The 26,065-nt window shown below is 35.9% G+C and overlaps 1 protein-coding gene across 9 annotated transcripts in view; it reads right to left on the reverse strand.

Moving 5' to 3' along the window:
- The window catches only part of atp11a (ATPase phospholipid transporting 11A), a 79,680-nt gene that overhangs the window by 36,797 nt on the left and 16,818 nt on the right, over positions 1 to 26,065 (reverse strand). For all 9 annotated transcript variants that reach the window (XR_013816206.1, XM_079812475.1, XM_079812476.1 and 6 more), the window contains exons 2-8: positions 5,369 to 5,491; positions 3,764 to 3,853; positions 3,579 to 3,659; positions 3,377 to 3,484; positions 2,271 to 2,399; positions 1,686 to 1,789; positions 1,339 to 1,389 (exon numbers count right to left, since the gene is read on the reverse strand). Coding sequence is in view for 8 of the 9 variants with exons in the window: in XM_079812475.1 (XP_079668601.1) it covers positions 1,339 to 1,389; positions 1,686 to 1,789; positions 2,271 to 2,399; positions 3,377 to 3,484; positions 3,579 to 3,659; positions 3,764 to 3,853; positions 5,369 to 5,491 (686 nt within the window). In the remaining variant the exon portion in view is untranslated. The remainder of the gene's footprint in view (positions 1 to 1,338; positions 1,390 to 1,685; positions 1,790 to 2,270; positions 2,400 to 3,376; positions 3,485 to 3,578; positions 3,660 to 3,763; positions 3,854 to 5,368; positions 5,492 to 26,065) is intronic.

A 26,065-nucleotide genomic window follows, 5' to 3' on the forward strand; every position in this document is an offset into this window, starting at 1 on the left:
CTAAATGTACTTTGTTGATATCGCTACTACTACTTACTCTATATTAATTATATTATATTATATTATGCCGTAGTTGCAATATTATATAAAAGGCAATATACAATATTAAATATTATTTCTTTATATTAAATTCTATATTTATTCATATTTATTAACATATTTGCATATTTGAAGTGCACCAAGATACCAATATTTGCATTATTTCTATTATATAAAATGTATAATATTATATTACATATATTATTTAGGGCTGTCAAACGATTCATCGTGATTAATCGCATCGCTTTGTGTTTACATAATATATGTGTGTGTACTGCGTATAGTTATTATGTATATTTGAAAACACACATATATATGTATTTCAGAAATATTTGCATGTATATATTGTATGTATATTTATATTATTTATATTACATATAAATATTTTATATATAAATATTAAAACATTCTTAAATATATACATGCATACATAATAATTATACACAGTACACACACATATACAGTCAAACCTACATTTATTCAGACGCCTTCAACATTTTCTCACATGATCACAGTTTATTCGCTATAGTTTAGAAAATGGTAACAAAATATGACAAGAACTCAGAGTTAGACAGAGTTAATGTCAGAGAACTTTGATAGAAAGGTATGTAATGGATTACCATCAACCAATCTGCTGTCAGCGGTTGAATTTAAGTAGACAATTAGATAATACCAATTTAGGTCAACCCATGACCAAGCAATGCTTCATTTTGTTCAGTCTGTGGTGTAAAAGGTCGCATTAGAAATTAAAGAAAAAACACGCAAGCAAACATGGTCAGGTCAAAGTGTCTGAACAATTTTTATCCCAAATTTGTATCAATTTTTCTGGTAGTCCACTGTTTGAAAATGTTTTGGGTATAATATGTCACAGTTTACTTGATTTTGCTATCCTCACTTACATAAATTAACTACAGTGTCCTGCACCCATTAGTAAAAAAATATATCTGGTGTCTGAATAATTTTTGGTTTGACTATATATTATGTAAACACAAACTTTTGTGTTTGTTCGCAAAAAATTCATCGCAATTAATCGCTTGACAGCACTAATATTATAATATAACATTATTTATTTATTTATCTATTTTTAACACTGTGTATATTCGCTTATTTACAAATCTGTACCTAAATACAAAATTGTTTATTAAAGTTAGAGTGGACTGCGAGGAAATAATTTCTTTAGTAAGAATCAGAATTGGAAGAGAGTGCTGTTCTATGAAAATGATAAATTGTCCTTTCTGAATTCAATCTTTCACACACTGGCCCTTTAATTAAGAATCAATTTTCTGAGTATAGATTTACCTCGCGATGGGCTCGTCTCGATCCAAATAAATATTGATGCGTCCCACATATCTACAGCGGGAGAGGAGAAGGAAGAAAAGACAGAAATTAATGTCTAGTCTGTGCTCTGTGTCAATGTTTGTTGGTGTGTGTGTGTGTGTGTGTGTGTGTGTGTGTGTGTGTGTGTGTGTGTGTGTGTGTGTGTGTGTGTGTAGTTAAGACAACATGTGAAGATATTTGTGTGGGGTATCTGGAGTGTGTGGCATGCTGTGTCAGTCCAACAGTAGTCCTATGTATAGTGTGTGTTTGTAAGAGAATGCCAGGGCTTGTTTATGTGTTTACTGCTGATATATGTGCGTATTACTCACTTGTAAAGGTCCGGCTGGGGTTGTTCGCATTCTATCGTGGCATGCAGTGTGTCCACCTCCTCTGCTGTGTTGAATGCCTTTGTGTCCTGAACTGCATAATAGGTCTTTGTGTAGAGAGGAGAGCACGAGAGAAACCAGTTGGCATTCCAAGGTCAAAAACTCTCATATATTTCTACCATCTCCCATCTAATAAGAGTAACTGTCAGTGTGCTGTATAGTGCGAACAAAACATTTCAGTCTCAGTGTATGAGAACAAAACTTGAACTGAATTGAGCTGGATGATGACACTACGGTCTTCTGCAGAGCTGCTTTATAGCTGACACGACTTTGTTTCATAATTGATGAATTTTGCTACATAAACAATGAATCAATACTGAACTAACTTGAGCTGAATAATAACACTATCGTCTTTTTTGGAACTGCTTTACAGCAGAACTTGAATTTGACTCATATTAGATGAAGTTTGCATTTGTTACTGTGAAGTCTGTATTGCATAAAACGCTATATGAATAAATGTGACTTGACTTGTAACAGTTTTAGGAATAATAACAGTGATGTTTGCTTTTCTATAAAATAACCAATCACCTTATGGCTGGACTCTCCATCTAAGCTGGCTGTTGTGACGAAACATGTTCCGTCTTCTCTACTGGAGGAGAGCAGTATGAGGTCACATGGAAACGTCTCATCCTCCTTCACCTGGACAATATCACCCACCTGAAAGGTCAAAGAGCGAGGGTCAAACCCTTACTGCAGAGCTTTTGCAGAGCTAAAGTAAGATATACTGTCACACTAACAACTCATATATATATATATATATATATATATATATATATATATTCATGAATCTACATAAATGAAAATCCTGGTAGTTGTTCCCGCTGGCCTGTGTGCATGTGTTGCGTAACGGATTACAGATGCTGGCCGGATTATCAGTAGGAAAAGCTGTGATGGTTAGTATTCAAGCGCATTCTCTCTTTATCACCGCAGCTTCCATGTTTTTTTCCCCTCATTTTATTGCATGAAATCGTGAATTCTGAATAGCAAAAATATCATGGAAAACACTTGGATGATCAGAGTGAACATTTTGGGAGTAGAAAATGCATACTACACTAATAAAAACATGTTTCTAACATTAAACTGCTGATTATTTCATATTGAAAGAGAGTGAGAGAGCAATAGTTCCACAATTAAATAACAAATGATTCCCAGTGCATTGTGGGTAACGTGGGCACACTGTCATTCTGCTTGTTGACAAGCCAACATTCTGTTTCCAAACAGCAAGCTGACTGTGTAAGCAGAACGCTGGCTAGCAGAGCGAAACTTTGTTGATTTATTTCTCTGAGAATAAAACAAAAACGCAATTTCAGACTTGAAGTGTGTCATAAAATATTTTCTCTTAAGCCAGATTAATATGCATAGATAGTAAGCCATTTATAGGTTCATTTTCCTGAAAAATGGAAACACTGTGGGACTTTTAAAACACTGATGTTTATTTCTCAACACTGGCTCAACCAATGGGATGAGTTTGTGGCAGGGCTATCTATTTGCTTCACCAATGGAAAAACGAAGAGGACTGTTTGGGAAACCTGTTTGAAAACAGTATTTTTGTGGAAGTCCATGAGGTGGCGCTGGTGACACTTCACCAAACCTGATGGTGTGAGTCATGACTGATTTTATATGTGCTTACGCACCCGTAGCTTTTGACTCTGTTTGCGCACAACTTTGCCATGCTGGATGACGTGGACTGGACATTGGTTTATAGAGTTGTCCGCTTTGTGCCTGATCCAGTCCTCATAGCCCTGCAGAGAAGAAGAGTGGCGAGAGAGACGAGTTAGGGAGTGCCGTCACAATTACAACACCAATTAGAGAGGAAAGTAAGGAGTCTTTTCTCACCTGTTTAATGGCTGTAACAGTGATGACAAAGAAAAGAGGCAGACCGCTGGTCATAGGACTGGTGGGTGTGTCGATGATCAGCTACAGAGAGAGATGGTGAGAGGGGAAATATCACACATCACGCTGTCACAGAAAGGTCAGCTCATGCTAATAGGACAATTTCCATAAGCGACACCATCACACACCTGCACTAGAAAGATGATCAGAAAATAGAAATTGGCGATTCTTCTGAACTGCTCAAAGAGATTCTTCGGTATAAAATTCCAGAAAGTATACTGTGGAGAGAAAGAGAGATGTTTGAAAGCAAAACAACTACAGAAACAGAACTCACTGCGCCTTAAAAATGTAGGTGCTTGTACAGTCTAACAATGAAGGAGAACCACTAAATAAAACCACTGCTTTAATAAAAGTTGCAGACGTTTAGGTCACATGTGACATGTGACCTTTCTCAATGCCTAGGTCTCCACGGCAACGCGTCAAAATAAAAGTTTGGTTTAACTTGAAATTGGGACAGAAATATATTACTGTTGTACATTAGAATTAAGCTACGTCTCAATGTAATAATAATAATACTAACGCTAATAATAATAAATATTGACACCGTTTGTTTAATTTCATATGATTAAAAGATAAAATAATTAATGTTTTATGCCTTCATTTAAAACAAAAAATCCTTTTCCAGAAAAGTTTAAATACACAACACAGAATTTCTGAAATAAATTACAATTCTTAGAATATTTTTAAATGAATACATTGTTGTTTTTAAGAATTCAATTAAAAAGACTTTTTGATTATTAACGTTTAATTAAACCATTAAATGGAATCTAGAAAACGTAAAACGTATTTCATAGGGCCCTAAATGTAATTTTTGTAAAAATTTTCATAAATTGCTGTTAAAAATTGTACACATTTCATGATTTCAATTAATTTGACATGATTTTTGATTACTAACATTTGTTTTAACCATTAAAAGGGAGTAAATGGAAAAAACGCAATCCAGAAAAATTTTTATGGAAAAAATGGAATTTGGGGGGAAAATCAAACAGAATTTGGGAAAAAAATTAATGGATTTCATAGGACCCAAAGTATTTGTATACAATATAAACTGTGAATTGTGTTTAAATCAGTATCAAAGCAGCATAAGATTTTTCTCAGCATTTTATTTTTACCAGTCATTTCTGTTGTTGGCGGCAGTGGCTCAGTGGTTCATGTAGGTTGTCTACAAACTGGAAGGTTGGTGGTTCGATCCCCGGTTCCACCTGACCAAGTGTCGAGGTGTCCATGAGCAAGACACCTAACCCCAGCTGCTCCCGACGAGCTGGATGGCGCCTTGCATGGCTGACACCGGTGTGTGAATGGGTGAATGTAAAGCGCTTTGGATGGCCGTAGGTCTGTTAAAAGCGCTATATAAATGCAGTCCATTTACCATTTACCATTTGATTATGCTTAAAACAAGCAAAAACGAGCCAATGTAAGAAAAATAAACTTCATTTAATATATGTTTTCTAATGCAATTATTATCTTGTATATACTATCTTATATTATTATCCTACATTATTATTCCGATTTTATTGTATACTATTTATATGTCTTGGAAGATAAAATAAAAATAATGATTAAGAAAATGTTTTTCTTCCGCTGGTCATGGTGATACAAGACCACCTGATATCCTGTCCTGATCATCCTTTCCATGTTTATTTTGCTATAATGACAGGCTGACTGTACAGTACATCATCCCTAATGTATTGTTTTTGGTTCAGATAGCTGTTTGGCTGTAGAGCACATCTGACCTTTGAGGAGACGATTCTGTTGTCAGGAAATCTCTGTGGAATGTACGCTTCTGTTCCTGGCAGAGGCTCTTTATTTCCAATATAAACCGTCCTGCTGTCCACCCAGCTCTCCTCTCCTGTACACTGAAACAAAGAGACAGAGAGAGTGGGCTATTCATTTATTCATTCATAGATATTCATGCATCATCCATCCATGTGACTGCTTCCTGTTGGAGAGCACACTCTTTAATCAGTATTGACACAGTCGGCCGGGCCTGACTCGAGTTCACAGGTCAGACCCAGCCACCGGAGGAAACAGGTGCACGAAATGAGGAACCAGCTTTGAACTACAACTATAGAGTTTGCTCTGATGAGAAAGAGAACAGATACAGAACTTATGGTTCCCTTCATGCTTGATTTGACTCTCAAAGGCAGAGCGAACATAGTTTCATAACAAAGAGAGGGAGAGAGAGGAAAGAAAGAAACTAATAGACAGGAGAAATAACATTATGATACTAGCTTTTTACATTTCGCCCGAAGACGTTATATGGTTGTTGCCAGTCCATTGCTGTGTGGTTGCTAAGGTGTTCTGAGTAGTTTTAAGTGCAAAGCTATGCATTTGCTAAGGTGATCTGGTGGTTGCTAGGTGGTAGACTTTATGTCTGAGTCTCTACTTCAGTGTAACTGTTTTTTCACCGGTTTTATCAGACTGGTTGCAGACTGCACGATTTTAGATTTAATTTGGGTGTTAATATGGCTAACTAATACATGTTGGCTAATTGATTAAAATAAAATAAATAAATAAGTAAATAATAAAATAAAATAAAATAAAATAAAAAAATAAAAAATAAAATAAAATAAAATAAAATAATTAATTAATTAATTAAAAATAAAATAAAATTAAATAAAATTATGATGAATTGATGAAAAGCTTAAACTAAACAAAAATGAGAAATGTTGCAATTACTAACTGGAAATAAATAAATAAAACTGAACTAAAACGACAAACTGAAATAAAAATAAATAAATAAAAATCATAAAAGCACAGCAAAATTATTTTTAAAAAAAAATATTAATATAAAATACAATTCTATTATTAATATTTTTAGCAAATAAATAATACTAAAATAGCAATGTTCTAGACCTGTATGATATAAAAAAAATTGTATATATATATCTCTCTCTGTGTTTCAGTGAAACGTCTAGAACGACACAAGTCTGATAACAGAATGTTCATTTTTCTGTGAATTATGGGGTTAATATGATAACTATGAGAAAAGATGCCCACTGCTACTGTCTTTTACATTCATTTCTTGTACTACATTAACTAAAAGCAAAAGGCAGAAAACTATGTGGTAATGAAACCAACAGCGTGGAATGTTCATCCTAGCAGGGTTGCACACATCTTAATTTCTCTTTTTTCATTTTTCATTACTCACACTTTACTCAACATGTGCTATTCTGAAGCGTCTGCTCTTGCTAAGTACTGCTGCTGACTTCACATAGCTTTAATAGGTTTGGATTATGCAAGGAAATCTGATCTTGGATCAGGGTGAAGGGAGTCACATAACGCTGTGTGTCTTTACATTCCAGCACTATACAACCTGTCTGCAACCGCAGTGAGTGTCAATGACCGTGATGGGATAGGCTGCCGTGTGGCTCCGCCTTTCCCTCTCCGGCAGGGCGGGATTAAATCCTCTTAAGCTCTTACGTAAGATGAGAAATATGAGCTATTACCACTTCAAACACTGCCTGTATCCAGCACCGCATGCAACAGGACATGCATGCAGATATCTGTCATATTAAGGCCATTGAGAACATGTCAGATGTTCTTGTGTTTGGCTTTAAGTGTTCAGGTTGTGGCAGGGATTTAAACACATCTGAGGTCAACTGTTGGCAACATCAATTATACAAATTAAATCCTAAACCACTCAGACTGACGTCATGAACCACAGCAATGTCAAATCCGTCGCATCACCTTGTTCATCATGGAAAATCCTAAGAGACCCACAGGAAGTCAGTCTGAAGTTCCTCTTTGTGACTCATGCATCTCTATGCCTCTGTGTATTTGTGTGTGTGTGTGTCTGGGTGATTGTGACCTTGCAGAGTGAGCTCAGAGACTATCCACACTACACAAATTACTCAAAATGTCTTTCAGCTCCCCTAAAATGACAACACGCATTCAAAGAAAACAAATTCAAGGATACATCTCATAAAACACTTTCACAATACAAAATCAGAAGAAAACAGTACAGTAACCTTCACCCTTCCCTCGGGCCATTTTGACCCAAAACTCTTTTTTTTTTTTTTTAAATAAAACAAAAATTGAGTGTTCATCGGAGTGGTCCAATTGCTCAGGACTTTTGTTTTGTCGCACTTGAATCCGGAATACACACAAAAAAATGACCGGATTCCAGCAGTTTATGTGGTTGAAATTAAAAAAAGAGGTCGGCAGAGACACCCAAATTGACCCAATGTGAGATATTTTGAGCTGATTTGAGCTGGTTATTGCATTTATAGGAGAGTTATTTTGAATTTAAGTTGCAAGAATGTTAAGAATGTGCCTAAATTATATTATTTATTCACTTTTTTTTACAGGTTTTTAGCCTATGCAGTGCTGCTTTTTCTTCACCACATCAAGTTTTATACACCACTTTAAGACATCCTGTTGTGCATTCAAGACTTCTTGAATGTATTCAGAGTTTTCCTTATTGAAAACAATGTATTTTCACCAAATATCCTGTGTTGAAATTGACTTTTTAATAAAGTAATGTGATAAAATGTCAACCCTGTTGATTGATTCGTGTTAACAGACTGTTGCCACAATTTGTCAAATTCAATTCACAGAAATTAATTGAAAAAATGTTATGACCAGTCACTAGAAAATTTGGAATTGGAGAGGCCTGACATTTTTTTTACAGTGTTGATCAAATCTAGTAATTTAAAGGCAAAATAAAATTAAATTAAAAAATAAATTATTTAAAAAAATTGCATTAAAAATAGAAGAAGAAAAAAACGAAATGATATAAGCTTTCAGGACAAAAAAATATATAATTTTAGGGCTTCGGGTGATTTTGACCCGTGAGGGAAGGATGAAGAAAATAAACCCTATTTTAGCACAATATTTTTTTTATTATTGAGACAATTTCCTGACAAATGTACATTAAAAAATGTATTCACATTTTAATTGTGGGGTAAAACTTGCCACCTGTGCTTCTTTTCATGAGAACCAACCCTCAAATATAAGGCTGCTTCACAGAATTTGCTAGAAGATGATTAAAATGAGTCATAATTCCAGCAATGTGACTCATTTAATGCGGCCAGAGAGAAAATTAAAATACAGTATAAACAGACTGAAATCACATAAAGAAGTCTTCTGAGTTCCTCTTACTCTCTGGCCTTTGTGATGGAGAGGTGGCTTTAAGCAGGCGGCACGGAACAGCTGGTCAAAGGCTCAGTGAACCCTGAGCCCCCATAATCACACCTAATCCACTGCCCTAAAACACACTCACACCCACAACAGCCAGGCCAACACTCACACTACAAACGAGTCTCCTTTGTGTTCTTCTAGTCACCTGATTGATCTGGGATGACCCATATAAACCCGACATCCTCAGCAGATAGCTATCAAACAGTTTAATTATGGATGAATCGTGGTATATTAACTGTTAAAGGAACAGCTTACTCTTTATTTAGTCTTTATTTATTCACCTTTATTATGTTCTAAACTCGTGTGCTTTTCCCACAAAGGACGGAAATTGAATGCATCCTTTTTCTACACAGAAAAAATATCAGCATGCAAGTTCAGAATGACATGAGGGTGAGTAAATTATTTTATTTTGGGGTGAGCTATTCAGTTGAACTAAGACTGATTGTTCTGAATAATACAATAAATCAGACCAAAATCACTGCATTAGCTCCCATGAAAATGAATCAAGTACACAACCACATAAATGAAAAGCAAACAACGCAGGAATGAGAGGTGGCAGTCTGGTCACTAGTCATAGGGATTATCTCACGGTCGACTCGTGCCTGAGCTCCAGAGGAATAGCTCAAGTTACCCTACCACACACACACACACACACATGCACACAAACACACCATCGCCAACTCTCAGAGTAAACAACGGGCGAAAATTCCTCCAGCCGACACTGATCCATGCTGATCCAGGAACAGCTAACCCTGCATATTTTGATGGCATACTCCAGGACATGAGTGGCAAAAACAGATCCTAAATCAGCACTTTCGGCGTCAACACAGAAACATAATGCTCTCCATGACGACATTCTCCAGTCATGACCTTACAAGCTAATGACAGTTTGATATTTTGCTATCAAACTAAAAACAGCAGTATGAGGATAAAAGAGGCGTATCCAAACAAGGGTGTATACAACTGTGTATGCCGTTCAGCGTTTGGTGTTAGAAGTCATTTATATCATAAATTAGCATTTATTCCTTTTTGTACATTTCTTATACACAGAAATCAGTTAGTAAATATTTGCTTTGCTCTCATAAAAACATTCTAGATAATTAGATGTGATGTTACGGTACATTGGGAGTCTAACATTGTACTTAGGAGATCTGTACTATAGGAGAACTATACAAAAACACCAGTTAGTTAGTGCAATATAAATAATAATAATAATAATAATAATAACAAAATAATAATAATAATAATAATAATAATAATAATAATAATAACAACAAAATAAACTATAATAATTATAATAATAATTAAATAATAAATAATCTATAATTATTTATCATATACCTGATATATTTTACTATTATTAATATAATCAATATTATTATTGTATAATTTGCCTATTCAATGAAAAAATACATATACATAATAAATAATTATATTTAGTTTTTATTATTATTTAAATGACAAAGTATTATATCGCCTGTCATTTATGCTGATTAAAAAAACTATATTACTTGATTATTTTATACTATTTACATTACTTGGCATCTAATAATAAAAGAATGTTAGAGTGAGTCAATTAGTACAAAAAAATGTGTCAACTGGGCACATTTCATAATGTGAGAAAATCTCTATCTTATTACTGTAATGCATAATACATAAAGATTATTTATTAATAATGATATACATCATGTTATACTGGCTTTCATTTATTTAAATAAAGAATAAAAACATTTTATCATTTACATTATTTTGCACATATAAACAAAAATATGCCAGAGGGAGTTACAATTCATTACAAGCAGATCCAGGTAAGAGTGTTTCTGTGAGTTTGTGAGTATGAATGTGTGAGAAAAAGGGAAGAAGAATGGAGTTTTCCGGCAAATGTAAACTACAACTACTACTTAACAACACACACACACACACACACACACACACACACACACACACACACACACACACACACACACACACACACACACACACACACACACACACACACACACACACACACACACACACACACACACACACACACACACACACACACAACACACACACACACACTCTTAAAGCACTTCAGGGCATCATTGAAGTTGCATGGGGGTAAAAATAGTTCTGCTGCATGATTCCTGTAACTTTATGCTGTGAGGCCTGACAGACTGTCGTATGTGAAACATGATACTAACAATTAAATAGACGACAGGAACTCATTTCAGATTAAATCATTGATGTTCTCACAAACTGACAAAATAAATTATTATTGTGGCAAAATGTATCTGTAAACAACTTGAGTGGTCATAATTGAATAGAGTCATATACAGTAATAACTCAAGCTGTCATTAGCATCTAATGACTCTCTTTTAAGCGTGGGACAGTTGGGTCACATGCATGAGAGGAGGAAGATGTGGAGATACGATGAAAATGCAGAAACACAGAAAGAGGAGTGTAACAAGAGCGTGTGTGTACTTGTTTGCCATTTGTACATGGGGCAAATTTCACATTTCAAAAGGTCAATGACATACTGTACACTGTAAGGTTTTAAAAATGCTTTTTATATATATCTTGTCTTGCTATGTCCTTTCCTAGAAGCTAATAAATAAAAAATGATGCAGTTTAAAACACGTGTCAGGTTCTTATTAATGTAATATTTGTACCCATGTTGGTACTATATGGTTTTTCGAAAAAACTTTTATACCTTAGTTTAAGAACAAATTAAATATAATGACCCGAAATATGTCATGTGGTGTAAAAAGTTTATTTTTTTCTCCTTATATCTTGAATATATCTTTATTATTACTTCCAAATAAGTTTTTTTATATATTCTTCAAGGTAAAAAGTATTGTATAAATATCATGCATTATTAATTAATATATTAAAAAACACTATTTTGAGGAGTTTCAACATTTTACACCCAAAGTGAACTAAATGTCACATAAAGGTCAAATTCTATATATCACATGAAGTGATTTATTGACCTTTACACAGTAACAAATGTCAGAGGGCGCTATGATATTTTTCCTGTTTAATGTAGTTTTCTTCTGCATGGATTTGAAAATGTAATATATTATTTGATCAGGATATTTTTTTAAGAACAATGTCTTATTTTAATACAAAATGAGTCTAGTTTTGACCAATCTAACTGTAACTGAAAAGTGAAGTGGAGCTGAATCTGGATCAGTCAGTTGTCTGTTCACACCTCTCTGAACTGGAAATTAGATTGTGTGCTAGAGTATGAACTGGAACTGGAACTACATTGTCCTTCTCTCGATCTCTCTCTGACCCCTGCTCAACCTGGGTAATGAGTGAAACCAGTAAACCCTGGCCTCCTGTGACTGAACAAGTATCTCTGTCTGTGCTATTGTTTGGTCACATGGGTGTCGGCTTCCAATCCAAATGTCCTATTGTTTCAGTACAACTCACGAGAAAAAAACAAGAGACAAAGGGAGAACAGAGATGGGGGACATCCTCCCTTGAGCGAAAATAAACAATTGCTATTTACAAGAAGGAGATGCACTATCAACGGAGAAAAACGTACGTTTTTAAGGACGTTTCCTTTTTCCAGAGAAAATTGGAGCCTCGGGGGTTTTAAAAGCACAAACATCCACTGGTTTACTCCTCTAAACAAAGTGGGAGAACATTTGTTTGCATTTCAAATATTCTGTGGGAGGAGTCGGACTCTAATTTCGCCCCCTCCTCTCTCCCGCTTCCTTTCTTACTCATTCTACACGAAGGCAACCTGTTGTCTTAAGTGAATGCCAGAAATAAACACCCACACACACATTGTGCCTGGTAAGCCGTTCACTCCACCCTCCACTAACACACACACACTCAGCAAATTTTATAACAAACACTTACATGTACACATCTCACACATCCGCTCCACAGGGGAAAACATAACCTTTCAATAAAATAACGGCATAAAGACCTTTTCCTGGATGTAACTGGCCATTGAGAAGGAGGAAATCAGGTTTAACTTTGAGTGGTAAATGACTATAATTGCATGTTTAATGCCGCGCTGGCTTTGAACTCAAAAGATCATCAACAGCTAATCTCAAATATTATCCAAGTTAGACATGAAATTCTGGTTCATTTTGCATCGTTTTTGAGCACAAACTGATAGGAAGGGGACGTTTAAATTAGGGATGCATGATATATCGGCCATCATATCGGTATCAGCTGATATTATGTTCATTTTTAATGTTATCGTTACTGGCCCAATAAGAAAATTAGGCCTATATATTAAAGCTGATATTTAATGGATTATTTCCTTTAGCTGAGACACTTCAGATGTGCACTATTCTCCATGATGGTTTTGAATTGCTTGAAATATGATTGGAATCACTTCAAATGTGAAAATACAGTTAAGTGTGCAGTGCAAGTCTGTCATATAGGCTACATAAAATTATAATGAGAACATTATAATTGCGTGCTTGGGACATGGCTTTTAATGGTGTTTTTGTAATCAGGCTCTCAAAAATTATATAAAAATTTGGGTTTAGATGTTTCGACCGGTTATCGGCTTTCAAATATAAAGAATTATCGGTTATCAGTATCGGCCAACATTGCATTCTTAGTTTAAATGGCCAATAAAGCAACTAACCAGTTTGTTTAGCTTACGTGACGTTTAGGGGCATGCAAATGAGATATTGATGCCTACTATAACAGACTTGTGTGGCAAAAAGTGCTAGCTCATTCAAAATACACTGAATCGTCCTCCTCACACTGAAGGAAACACAATTTTTGTACAGTTATGTATTGGTATGTGAATGATTCATGGACAGTCCATCAAGAGCCAAGAGCATTACTGACTTGATCAATAAAGAGAGAAAAGAAGAACTAAGACGCCACTGAGCCTGTAGCACATATCAAAAGTGTAAAGAACATATTGTGGTAGAAATCTCTTCTTAAAATGAATGTATGAATATTCATATTCAGAATGCTTTGAGGCCTTGAGAGCAGGTGGGTCCTAAGAGTAGCAGACAGCTGGTGAATCATCTTATCTATAATGGATTAACTGCAAAGCTAAGACCCATGCCGATGCTAAGGGTGAGCCAATTATAGAAACTAGTAGTACAACGACAAAACCAAGCAGACAGGAAGGGTGAGACTGGGAAAATGCTTTCTCTGTGGGAAAAGAGAGAGAGTGAAAGAACGGCAAAAACAACAAGGCTGTAATAGCAGCATGATTGAATGGTGCTTTTCTGTTTTCACAGGGAAATCGCTTCGGAAATCAGAAATAGAACAAATATATGAGTGACCATTACCAGAAAACTAGGTTGTAATCCAAAGTGCATGTCATTCCAGATGTGTCTTGTATCGATGATGCAACCTGTCCTTCACATCAGTTATATTTAAAAAATAGATGAGAGATTGCTCCTGCCACATTTATAACCCTGACCTTCAGCATGGCTTCATTTCTCCTGGTACAATGTTACAAATGTTGAGATCTGGGTCAGTAGGTCTGTGAGAATCGCAACAGCTGCATTTGTCAGCAAAAACCTTTGAAAGAAATCTCTTTTGTTCACCAAGACTGCATTTATTTGATCACAAAAACAGTGAAAACAGTAACATTGTGAAATATTATTACAGTTATTATAAAATAACTGTTTTCTATTGTAATATTTTTTTTTATGCAAATTATTCATGTGATGCAAAGCTGATTTTTCAGCATCTTTCCTCCAGTCTTCAGTAGGGGTGTAACAATGTATCCTATCACAATATATCGCAATACAAAAATGCAACAATATGTATCATGGATCGTGACAATGTGTATTGTGTATAGTTCGCCCCAAATTAAAATTACTGTGAGAGAAAAATGTTGTGAGAGTTTTGGGGTTAGGGTACTACATTAAACTACTATATATAATGTTGCATATAATGTATAATAATACAATGAGGGAATATTTGTGGGTCCTGATCATGCCAAATGTCTTATGTTACCAGTAAAAAGTGGCCTCCATTATTTTAAATATATCTATCTAGTCTAGTCTAGTGAAATAAATCTGTATTTTCAGCTTCAGAATCATGAATATTTTTATTCTGCTGTCACCATTGTCCTGTGCATTGGGTTTTCAGCACCAAGTCCAAGACTATACATTTCCACCCCCAATGTAATACCAAATTTAGCATTTTAATCAACAGTACATTTTTCATTAACCTTTTACCATATGTCTTGGAGTATTGCAATAATATTGTATCGTGATATGTATTGAATCGTGATATGAGGGTATCGTTACACCCATACATCATAAGCCTCGTTTCCACTGAAATTACCCGGAACAATTTGTACTTTTTTTTCCCCAGACCTGCTACTGTCTGCGTTTCCACTGCGGTCTAAAGTACCGTGAAGATTTGGCAAATTAGTCCAGAATTTAAACAGTAATCATTTTTGTGCGACACTGTCTGCAACAATAACAAGTATGGAGGAGATGCAAGCAGCGCTGCTTTTGCTAGTTATGTATTGGTTTATTAAGATGTAATTAACAAAACGGCGGAAAAGAGACGAGCACTGATACTAAAGCGTATTCTGAAAGCTAGATTTAAAATAAGACAACGTATGTCATTATCAGCTATTACGGACATTGACCGTGAGATTGCTGAGACGAACGCGCGCCATCGGACAGAAAGAGCAAGACTGATATTTACTGAACGCAGAACGAACCTCGCAAAAGACTTTTAATAAAATGCTGCGTGAGCTCAACCAATCAGCGCGTTCAGCGCCCAAGTCCCACCCCCGAAAGTTCCTGAACTTTGAAAAAGTACTACCTCGCGAGCAGGGACTTTCGGAGGGGGAAATATTTACCCGGAACTTCATTTAGACCCTGGTTCCTGCGGTCGAAACACACCGAGTACCACTCCAAAGTTCCTAGTTTCTTAGGAAAGTTCCTGCGGTGGAAACGCGGCTTTAGTCTTCAGTGTCACATGATCATTCATTCTGATATGCTGATTTGCTGCTCAAGAAACATTTCTTATCACAGTTGAAAGCAGTTGTTCTGCCCCGCGTTGTATGGACATTAGCGAAACTGCATTGTTTCACAGAAGAACACAAAAACTTTTGGGTGAACACTTTAAGAGGGAAAATAATATTATTTATTATTTATTTAGGTTATGGAAAAAAAATCACAAAACATGAATTCAGATGTAAATTCAATCATGCTGAGTTGTTGCAGTGCAGTAATGGTTAAAAGTTAACTGCTTAAAAGAGAGCAGTTACTGTCATTTTATTTTTATGTGGTATATGGCAACAATATTTTATGACTAGAATAAAAGCAGACAGCAGGTATCCACAATGCAGTATGAGTGTGTGGATTTTAATAACACGATTGAACATTACATTATATGCTACACTGACCAATGGAGCACACGGCAAGTTATATAACCTAGAAAATCTGTTAATGTCCCCATGTGCACATGCACAATTCAATTAATCTGAAAGCCACTAAACTGATACAATATTTTATCAATGCTTAAAATACAAATAAAGTACCAGGAAAAATATAAACACCTTCTTATGTCTGATTAATGTGCATTCATGGATCTTTTCTCGCTTGCATGCATTCAGGTAAATGCATGTGTATTAAAGACATTCTGTAATACGGAAAGCAAGTCAGCAAATGTGTTTCCAAGCAACAATGCTGCAAACGATCCGTACCATATAAAATTAGCAAAGCAAGCCTTAAGTGAGACTAAAAGCTTAATATTCCTCATGCATTTAAGGACAATAAAAACACAGTAGTTCATTTCATTGCTGCTAAGTACTGCTAAAGTGGAGATCACTGAATGTGGTTCTGCTATTGATCTAGTTTTAGCTTTTAAATATGTCTGGATTGAAGAGTGCATTACTGAGATGTCTGTCACATTAAACCTGTTTCTAATCCTGATCTGTTTTATAAAATCAGCGATTGGATTACACAATAAGGATGTAATGGGTGTGGTATAGTTGGTAAAAGCTCAAGGTTGGTATCCAGGGGGTGTCTGGATCGAATCCCGTGAGGATTCAAACACTTAACCCCAGGTTGCACCAGTGGGACTGTCACTTACACTTAGTACTGCTTTGGATAAAAGTGTGTCTTCTAATACTGGAAAGTATTTCTAGAGCACAGAAAAGAACAATCAATGGTGTTTGTGCTGTTTTTTCCCCCACTGGGCTCATTATTAGTGCAGCCTGATAAAATATAAGCATCATTTATGCCTGAATTACTCTATCATGGAAATTATTATATTACTGTACATGTGGAAAAATCACACATTCAAATGTGTCCATACAAATATCTGTCCAAAACATATTGCATAAGAATTACGCAATACATTTTTTGCTATTAATAAGACTTGTGTGACTACTGCCCGTGTGAGTGGGGGGAAAAATCAATATATCATCTTTCTATCTTGTACATCATTTTCTTTGTCAACTGAGAGAACCAGGAATATAGTGTTTGTATCCATCTGTCTATGAGTATATTTTGCTGCATATGCACATGGGGACTCAAGCAATTATATAATAATGAGTAAGAGATGCTTTTGGCCAAAGTAAAGTAATACAAAGATAGAAGGAGGATAGATGACAAAATACATTATTTAATATTTGACATGAGAGCCAGTGGAAACATTGAATGGCAGATGTTCTCTACCACAGATAAGGTCACAGAAGATTTCTGTGAATTTTATCTTAGTGATGACATTATATTTTTAGGGATGCATTCTGGTAAGCTGATTGATAAGCTGATAAATATTTCCATATGACTGATAACTGATTAATGGCTGATATTCAAATTCTGTACTATTTTGACTAAATGAAAATCCATCATTTTAAATGCTACATCACAATAAAATAAAGTAAACATAATGCAAAGTAATGCTAAAAAGAAAAAAAAATATTTATAAATTAATACAATTAAAATAAAATCCATAATTTTAAATGCTACATCACAATATTATATGCATTTTACTGTATGTTTGATAAAGATTACATGTAATTAAATTATTACTTTTCAGTGATTTAAATCATTACCTTTAAGAGAGCTAAAATGTAAAAAAGGGAGAAATATTGAATAAAAATAAAGTAAAAATAACAGCATACACGATTAAATATCCAATATCATCTGTTAATTATTTATATTGTGCATCCCTAGTCCAAACAGTAAAATTTACAAGAAATCAACAACAGTCAAATTCCAAGAGTTTCAAAAAGTCTGTCAAATAAGTGAAGGCCTTTATTTGTAATTTTAACATGAGTGAATACAATAATATTAAGACATAAAATTAAATTTAAAAGCTTTTGTTGTGGCTCTGTTGACGTTAGAATTCAGGCTGTTCTTGAGTCAGCTCTTGTCCAAACCACAAAAAACAGACCTTTATGTGTTTTATCTCACCCACTGATAAGCACAGCACAGAAGACTGAAATATAGCCATTCTAACACAACCCACACACATCCTGGCCATTGATTCAACGGTAGCTCTAGTAACGTTTTTTTTAAACAATTGTGTATAATTCATGGATAGTCCACAAAGTAGCTAGCGATAAGAGCTATCATGCTTGTCCAGTCAGCTCATCTCTAAGGTTAACAACATTTTACATCACAAAAGGCGTTTTAAATATAGTTTGTTGGGGAGGCAGACAGGCCCGAAAAGGACTGAGATTAATAGGGTTGTCAACAGGCCAAACAATCAGTCCTCAGCCAAAAAACAGGCCAACAGAGAGAGAGAGAGAGAGAATGTGTGCGGTACACAACTCTAGGACACTAGTAGGATGCTATCGAGAAATGCTAACCAAAGTGTCTGTTGCTGATGTATAAAGTACTATTCTCTTTCTCACTACTTATAATAGTTTTTTAAAATATTGTTTTTACATCAAGATCCACTGATAATGTTAGTTAATGTTTCTGCCACTTAAAACATTATAGTTTTACCTGTATATGAAAATTTTCTCTCACCCTTAAAGGGATAGTTCACCCAAAAAACAACAATTTACTCACCCTCAAGTCATCCCAGGTGTATATGACATTCTTCTTTCAGACGAATACAATCGGAGTTATATTAAAAAATGTCCTGGCTAATCCAAGCATTATGGCAGTACATGGCAGCCCAAAAAATTGCATCCATCCATTATAAAAGTGCTCCACACGGCTCCGGGGGTCAATAAAGGCCTTCTGAAGGGAAGCGATGGGTTTGTGTAAGAAAAATATCCATATTTAAAACTTTATTTAGTAAAATATGGATTACTCTGTGGATTACTTTTATAATGGATGGATGCAGTTTTTTGGGCTTTACATTTTGGGCTGCCATTCACTGCCATTATAAAGCTTGGAAGGGCCAGGACATGTTTTTAATATAACTCTGATTGTATTTGTCTGAAAGAAGAAAATCATATACACCTATGATGGCTTGAGGGTGACTAAATCCTTGGGTGATTTTCATTTTTGGGTGAACTATCCCTTTAAAATTAGACAGCGCTGCTGTACCTTTAAGATACTGCAATCGAATTTTGACTGATTCATTAGAAAAGCTGACTCAAAAAAATCCACTCACTAATCAAACATCACTGACACTTCTATAACTAGAAAACAATTATATATCCTTTCTTAATTTTTACATTTTGCCCCAGAAGTATTAACTTTCCCTTTTTTTAGAAAATATAAAAGTCAGGCTGGCAAGCAAATATACAGTATAAAAATCTGCAAAAACAACATTATTGGCCATCTGTGGAGATCATGCTATGTTCGCTCGCTGACCGAGGTTCATGCTGTTGCTGGTGGAGGTGTATCTATGGTAAACGCTACACTTGCTCTCAAATGCGCTCTCCATCTGTTAGCTACTTCCGCCCCCGGAAGAGAGCAGAGAGGTCTGGAAGCTTCTAGATTTGAATGTCATAATGTTCTTCTCTCACCAAGCTTCATCTGAACTCTCTCTACAGGAACCCATTGCCCTTTACACGATAAGACTCTCTCACTGGTGTGTGCTATCTCATGGGGAACGCCGGCCGAGCCAATGTGCTACATGTGCACATCAAATATTTAGGGGCCTGGAGTTAGTATCCATTAGTGTAAAGTGTACCTGTCCTTGTGCATCACCATATTTAGCAGCACAGTTAATGGATAGCACAAAACGACATGAAAGGATAAATCATATTTGCAAGTCTGAGGTAATTTTATTTAAGCTTGAACAAAGACCTACCATACATGGAATGTAATAATATACCATAAATAATATGGCACCATAATAATAATTTTAAGTGGAAATTTTTGGCAACTATAGTAATCCCTTACAACATTAATACACAGTTTTAGTAAGATACAAAATGGAAAATAAATAAATAAACAAATTATTTTATTGTTATTATTATTGAAAGAAAATAATGGTATCATATTAATATTATTTAAAAAGTTCCATCAATAACAGTCCATCAATTATTCCTTACATATTAACTAGATACAAGCTGTTGTACCCCTAAAGGTACAATTTTTGTACATTATTTCTGAGTGTGTGTACAGATCAAACAGATGCTAAGAGCCCCTTACGGCGACCGGCTGATCAGTCCAGATGTGCAACACTCAAGAGGATTTAGCAATATAAGAATCTGTGAAAGAATAAATGGCTAGTGCCTTCCAGAATGATATAAGAACCACTCTCTAACCCCCTCTCCCCACACAATAATCAATCTGTGCCAGCATGAGACCAGCCTCAGGACTTGAGTCACGTGGACTCAAACACACTCCAATCTGTCACGTTTGGACAATGTGACCACGAGAGGTGTGGCTGACACACACACACACACACACACACACACACACACACACACACACACACACACACACACACACACACACACACACACACACACATGTTGGGTTTTCATGTTTTATGGGGACTTTCCATAGGCGTAATGGTTTTTATACCGTACATACCGTATATTCTATCCCCCTACACTGCCCCTGCCCCTAAACCTAACCCTCACAGGAGACATTCTGCAATTTTACATTTTCAAAAAACATCACTTAGTCTGATTTATAAGAGGTTTTCCTCATGGGGACCTAAAAATGTCCCCACAAGGATGAGGATTTCGGATATTGCTATCTTTGTGGGGACATTTTGTCCCCATAACGTGATGATTACCAGTCCACACACACACACACACACACACACACACACACACACACACACACACACACACACACACACACACACACACACACACACACACACACACACACACACACACACACACACACACACACACACACACACACACACACACACACACACACACACACACACACACACACACACACACAAATACATTTCAACATATTGTCTGATCATATGAGCTTTGAAATCTCTAACTGAAAAGAGACAAGCATATGTCAAGAGCAATAAAACACAAGGAATATCACTTCTTATGCATTCCTGCATCCTGTCATTTTTTTTTTCTCTTTTTTAGCAAAATATATACATTTTTGTATTTACACTTCTCAACATCTCGTTGAGCTTGCCATTAAAATAGATATTGTATATTTACTCATATTTACGCCACCCTTCGGATGAGAGACGTTAAAACATGGTCCTGACTCTCTGTGGTCATTAAAAATCCCAGGATGTCCTTCGGAAAAAGAGTAGGGGTGTAACCCCGGCATCCTGGCCAAATTTGCCCATTGGCCTCTGTCCATCATGGCCTCATAATCATCACCCTGTCTCCTCTCCACCAATCAGCTGCTATGTTGTGGGCGTTCTGGCGCAATATGGCTTCCGTCGCATCATCCAGGTGGATGCTGCACATTGGTGGAGGTTCAGGAGATCCCCCCCTTCTAAATGTAACACGCTTTGAGTACCCAGAAAAGGGCTATATAAAAGTAACAAATTATTATTATTACTATATACTGTAAAGTATATTGTACAGTTTTGATGACCAGAAATAAGATTTACCTGTCATGCCCAACTGTATATGATTATTCAGACAGGAGGGATCCTTTCTTGATCTGACTTGACATTTAATGTATAGGATACAGTTTCTAAGCAGTTTCACCAGCTCTCAGTGGTCCTGACCTGCAGCAAGCACTTTTATTACTAACCTCACATTAAAACACGTTTGCTCCTCTTTAGTGGGTCACTCTAATTAACCCATTTACCAAATGAGTCATATAGAAGCTCTGCTAGGCTTCACTTCTCTGTAATGCAATGTCTTGACAAATGCACACTAGGGATGTGTGATATTGACAAAATAACGATAACGATAATTAGATCTGTTTTTTTGTGCTGGTAACTTGGCTGGGTTAGGCCTGTCATGGATGGATAAATAAATATGAAACAAAGGGGCCGTTTGCTTGACACTATTTTTTTCAACTAAAAACAGAAAACTTTTTAATGCATTTTGGCCGTTCATTTACATGACAATGGCGTTTTGAGGGACTGAAAAAGCTAACTTTTGATAAAGTGAAAGTTTTTGAAAACGATACTGTTATCGTCTCAGTGTAAACTACAAAAATGCTAATTTGTGAGGTCATGTGCATGCGCATTAGGTTTTCAGTCTTTAGTCGTGAAGTGTTTCTTTACAAAGTGACATCGCCACTTACTGGCCTGGTAGCATAATACAGCGATTTTAGTCATTTTTGCGGCTCCATGTGAACGGGGATCATTTGACAGCGTTGTTGTCTGTACGTAGTAAAAGCGCGGGAAAAACTTTAAAATTTTTAGTACATTGTTGTCATGTAAACATACCCTAAAACCGCCAGTAGGTGCCAGCAAGTCCCTGCCTGAAAGCAAGTATGAGTTATTACAGTTTTTCTCAGTCACTTTGGTACATTTCTCGAATCATCCTCGACATTTGCAAAATAGTAAGTGCATTTCTCAAAACAATTCGTACAAATAGCAAAACACCATGGATTACCTGCAAAAGCCAGTCTCTTGCTCAAAATCCTTAGTTCATCTCTCAAAAGTAAATATCTGTGTCAATGAACATGTCAGTGCCATCAGAATGACAAGTCCTTGTGTCATTGTGTACGGATAAGATGGTCAAATTGCTTAGTCATGTTGTCAATATAACCGTGTACACTGGAGGGATGTTCTGATGTAAATATGGCTAAAGTTTTGATGACAATTATTGTAAATTGTAGGTTACACCTTAGTGTATGTGGGAGTTTGATTGCAAAAGACTGGACAAGATTCACATTTACGCTTTTACTGTTTGTACTGTAATTTGTTGACAGACCATGTCATTGCGATACAGAAAGGAAAAGACAGCACTGCATAGCACAAAGAAAAAAAAGAAAAGTAGAAATGTGAACGTCTAATGGAAATGTATAGAAATATGCTTGACATATTATGACAACTTGTTCAACCATTTTGCATGTAAAGACTTCTGCTATGAACTAATGGCTAAATGTTGTGGGGGGGTGAGACTATTCAACAGAGACCCAATATAATACCTTTTGATCAACATGACGTAAGCAACTGATAATGTAGGAAACAGCAGAGAATTGTACATAATCATTTGCATGGATGTACACAAGCATTTGCAACTTGTTCAAAGAAATGAAAAACTGCTTTTTTGATGTGCACAAATGACACAATGATGTGAAGATTGAACAGGTCGTTTTGAGAATTTCAATTCTGATCTGAGAAATGTACCAAAGCGACTGAGAAAAACTGTAATTGAATCATTCATTCAAACGATTTGTTCAAAACAGATGATTCATTTAGAAAAGAAGCAAGTGACAAAGGGAAATCATTGATTCAAATAACTCAAATAACTAAGCTGAACTTTGTGATATTACTCACATGATATTACTAACTATCTCAGTTATATGTTATAATGAATATAAAAAACAAACTCATGCATGGATATGTTTGATATTATGAGGATGCTACTATAGCATTCTATTATGCTTCAATGTGCAGTGAATATATTCAAACTCAAGATGTGTTTTTGTTTGTTGTTCACAAGTGAGTGACATACTCGATACTTTCACCTTGCATATCATTAAAAAACAATTTCGATATCATCGTAGATGGTAAATGCTGCACACCCCAAGTTCACACATTTACATAAACATGTGCAAGTTCTACAGACAGAGCCTTAAAGGGATAGTTCACCCAAAAATTAACACAAAAGATGATATTTTGAAGAACGTTTGTGACCAAGCAGATAGAGCAACCATTGACTACCATAGTATTTTTTCCCTACTATGGTTGTCAATGGTTGCTCTATCTGCTTGGTCACAAACGTTCTTTAAAATATCATCTTTTGTGTTCAGCAAAACAAAGAAACTCATACAGGTTTGAAACAACTTGAGGGTGAGTAAATGATGACAGAATTTTCATGTTTGGGTGAACTATCCCTTTAAGGAGTGAACAGTGTGTATTGTATGTATACTGTATATCAGGACTCTGCTGCTGGAAGAGTTAAGATGGGAAATGAACAGAATATGACTATCAATTGTATAAGTTAGCTTTATGAAGTCCAGTCATTCACCTGTCATTTTCTCAAGAATCTACAATTTACTGTTTAAAAGCAACACATAACTGTCTTTGTTCTAGCATCTCTTTACATTATAATGTGAACCTAACACACAGCGGTAGGAAGAACTTCCTAAGAATTACAAAAATTTCAACAACAAAAAAACTAACATGGAGATATATGGAGAGAGATATAGAGAGTTATATATAGAGTGGTGCAGGTATGATGTCAGAACCCGGAAGACTAATTCACTGCTGGTTCCGTCGAGATTTTCCAATGGGGTATTATAATGGGGCTTTTCCATTTATGTGTAAAATGAAGCCTGTGGGACATGATTGGATGGATGGATGGATGGATGGATGGATGGATGGATGGATGGATGGATGGATGGATGGATGGATGGATGGATGGATGGATAGATTCAGTATCAGTGTTCAGCTCAACACAGCCAGAGATACTGCATTCCAGCTAATTGAAAAATGGAGCCATAGGTTTAATTGACAGCACACTGCAGTGGAATAATTCACTCTTGCCCCCACTGTGAACCCAGCGAAAGAACAGATGAAACTAAACATGAGAGCGTAAACCTGATTTGTCGATTTACTGGTGGAGAAATCTCTTCACAAGTGCAATAGATACTGAAAACATTCTACGATCTGAAAAAAATATTCTTCAACAATTAAGATGTGATATATATTTGTCTATCTATCTATCTATCTATCTATCTATCTATCTATCTATCTATCTATCTATCTATCTATCTATCTATCTATCTATCTATCTATCTATCTATCTATCTATCTATCTATCTATCTATCTATCTATCTATCTATCTATCTATCTATCTATCTATCTATCTATCATCTATCTATCTATCTATCTATCTATCTATCTGTCTAGATCTATCTGTCTATGTGTCTTTGTGTTTGTCTGTCAGTCTATTTGTCTGTCTGTCTGTGTCTCTCTGTCTGTCTGCGTCTCTCTGTTTGTCTGTTTGTCTATTTGTCTATCTGTTTGTCTGTCTATTTGTCTGTCTGTCTGTCTGTCTGTCTGTCTGTCTGTCTGTATCTCTCTGTTTGTCTGTCTGTCTATGTGTGTGTGTGTCTGTCTGTGTCTGTCTGTTTGTCTGTCTGTCTATTTGTCTATTTGTCTGTCTGTCTATGTGTCTGTCTGTCTTTGTCTCTCTGTTTGTCTTTCTGTCTATTTGTCTGTGTCTCTCTGTTTGTCTGTCTGTCTGTCTATGTGTGTGTGTGTGTGTGTGTGTGTGTGTGTGTGTGTGTGTGTGTGTGTGTGTGTGTGTCTGTCTGTCTCTCTGTTTGTCTGTCTGTCTGTCTGTCTGTCTATTTGTCTGTCTGTGTCTGTCTGTCTGTCTATTTGTCTGTCTGTCTGTGTCTCTCTGTTTGTCTGTCTGTCTATCTGTCTGTCTGTCTGTCTATGTGTCTGTCTGTCTGTCTGTCTGTCTGTCTGTCTGTCTGTCTGTCTGTGTCTCTCTGTTTGTCTGTCTGTATATTTGTCTGTCTGTCTATGTGTCTCTCTGTTTGTCTGTCTGTATGTCTATTTGTCTGTCTGTCTGTGTCTCTCTGTTTGTCTGTCTGTCTATCTGTCTGTCTGTCTGTCTATGTGTCTCTCTGTTTGTCTGTCTGTCTGTCTGTCTGTCTGTCTGTCTGTCTGTCTGTCTATTTGTCTGTCTGTCTATTTTTTATTACTTTATCATCTGTGTTGTTACAAATAATAATGAAAGGTGCATAGTTGTAGAAATAGCAGCATTAAATCCTCATACTAAGAAGCACATTTTCACAAACTTGAGCCCAAGGCTTACAAAATTGTCAAACTTGTCACTACT

The sequence above is a fragment of the Gobio gobio genome (assembly GCF_949357685.1).
Source record: "Gobio gobio genome assembly, chromosome: 3".
Lineage (NCBI taxonomy): Eukaryota > Metazoa > Chordata > Actinopteri > Cypriniformes > Gobionidae > Gobio > Gobio gobio.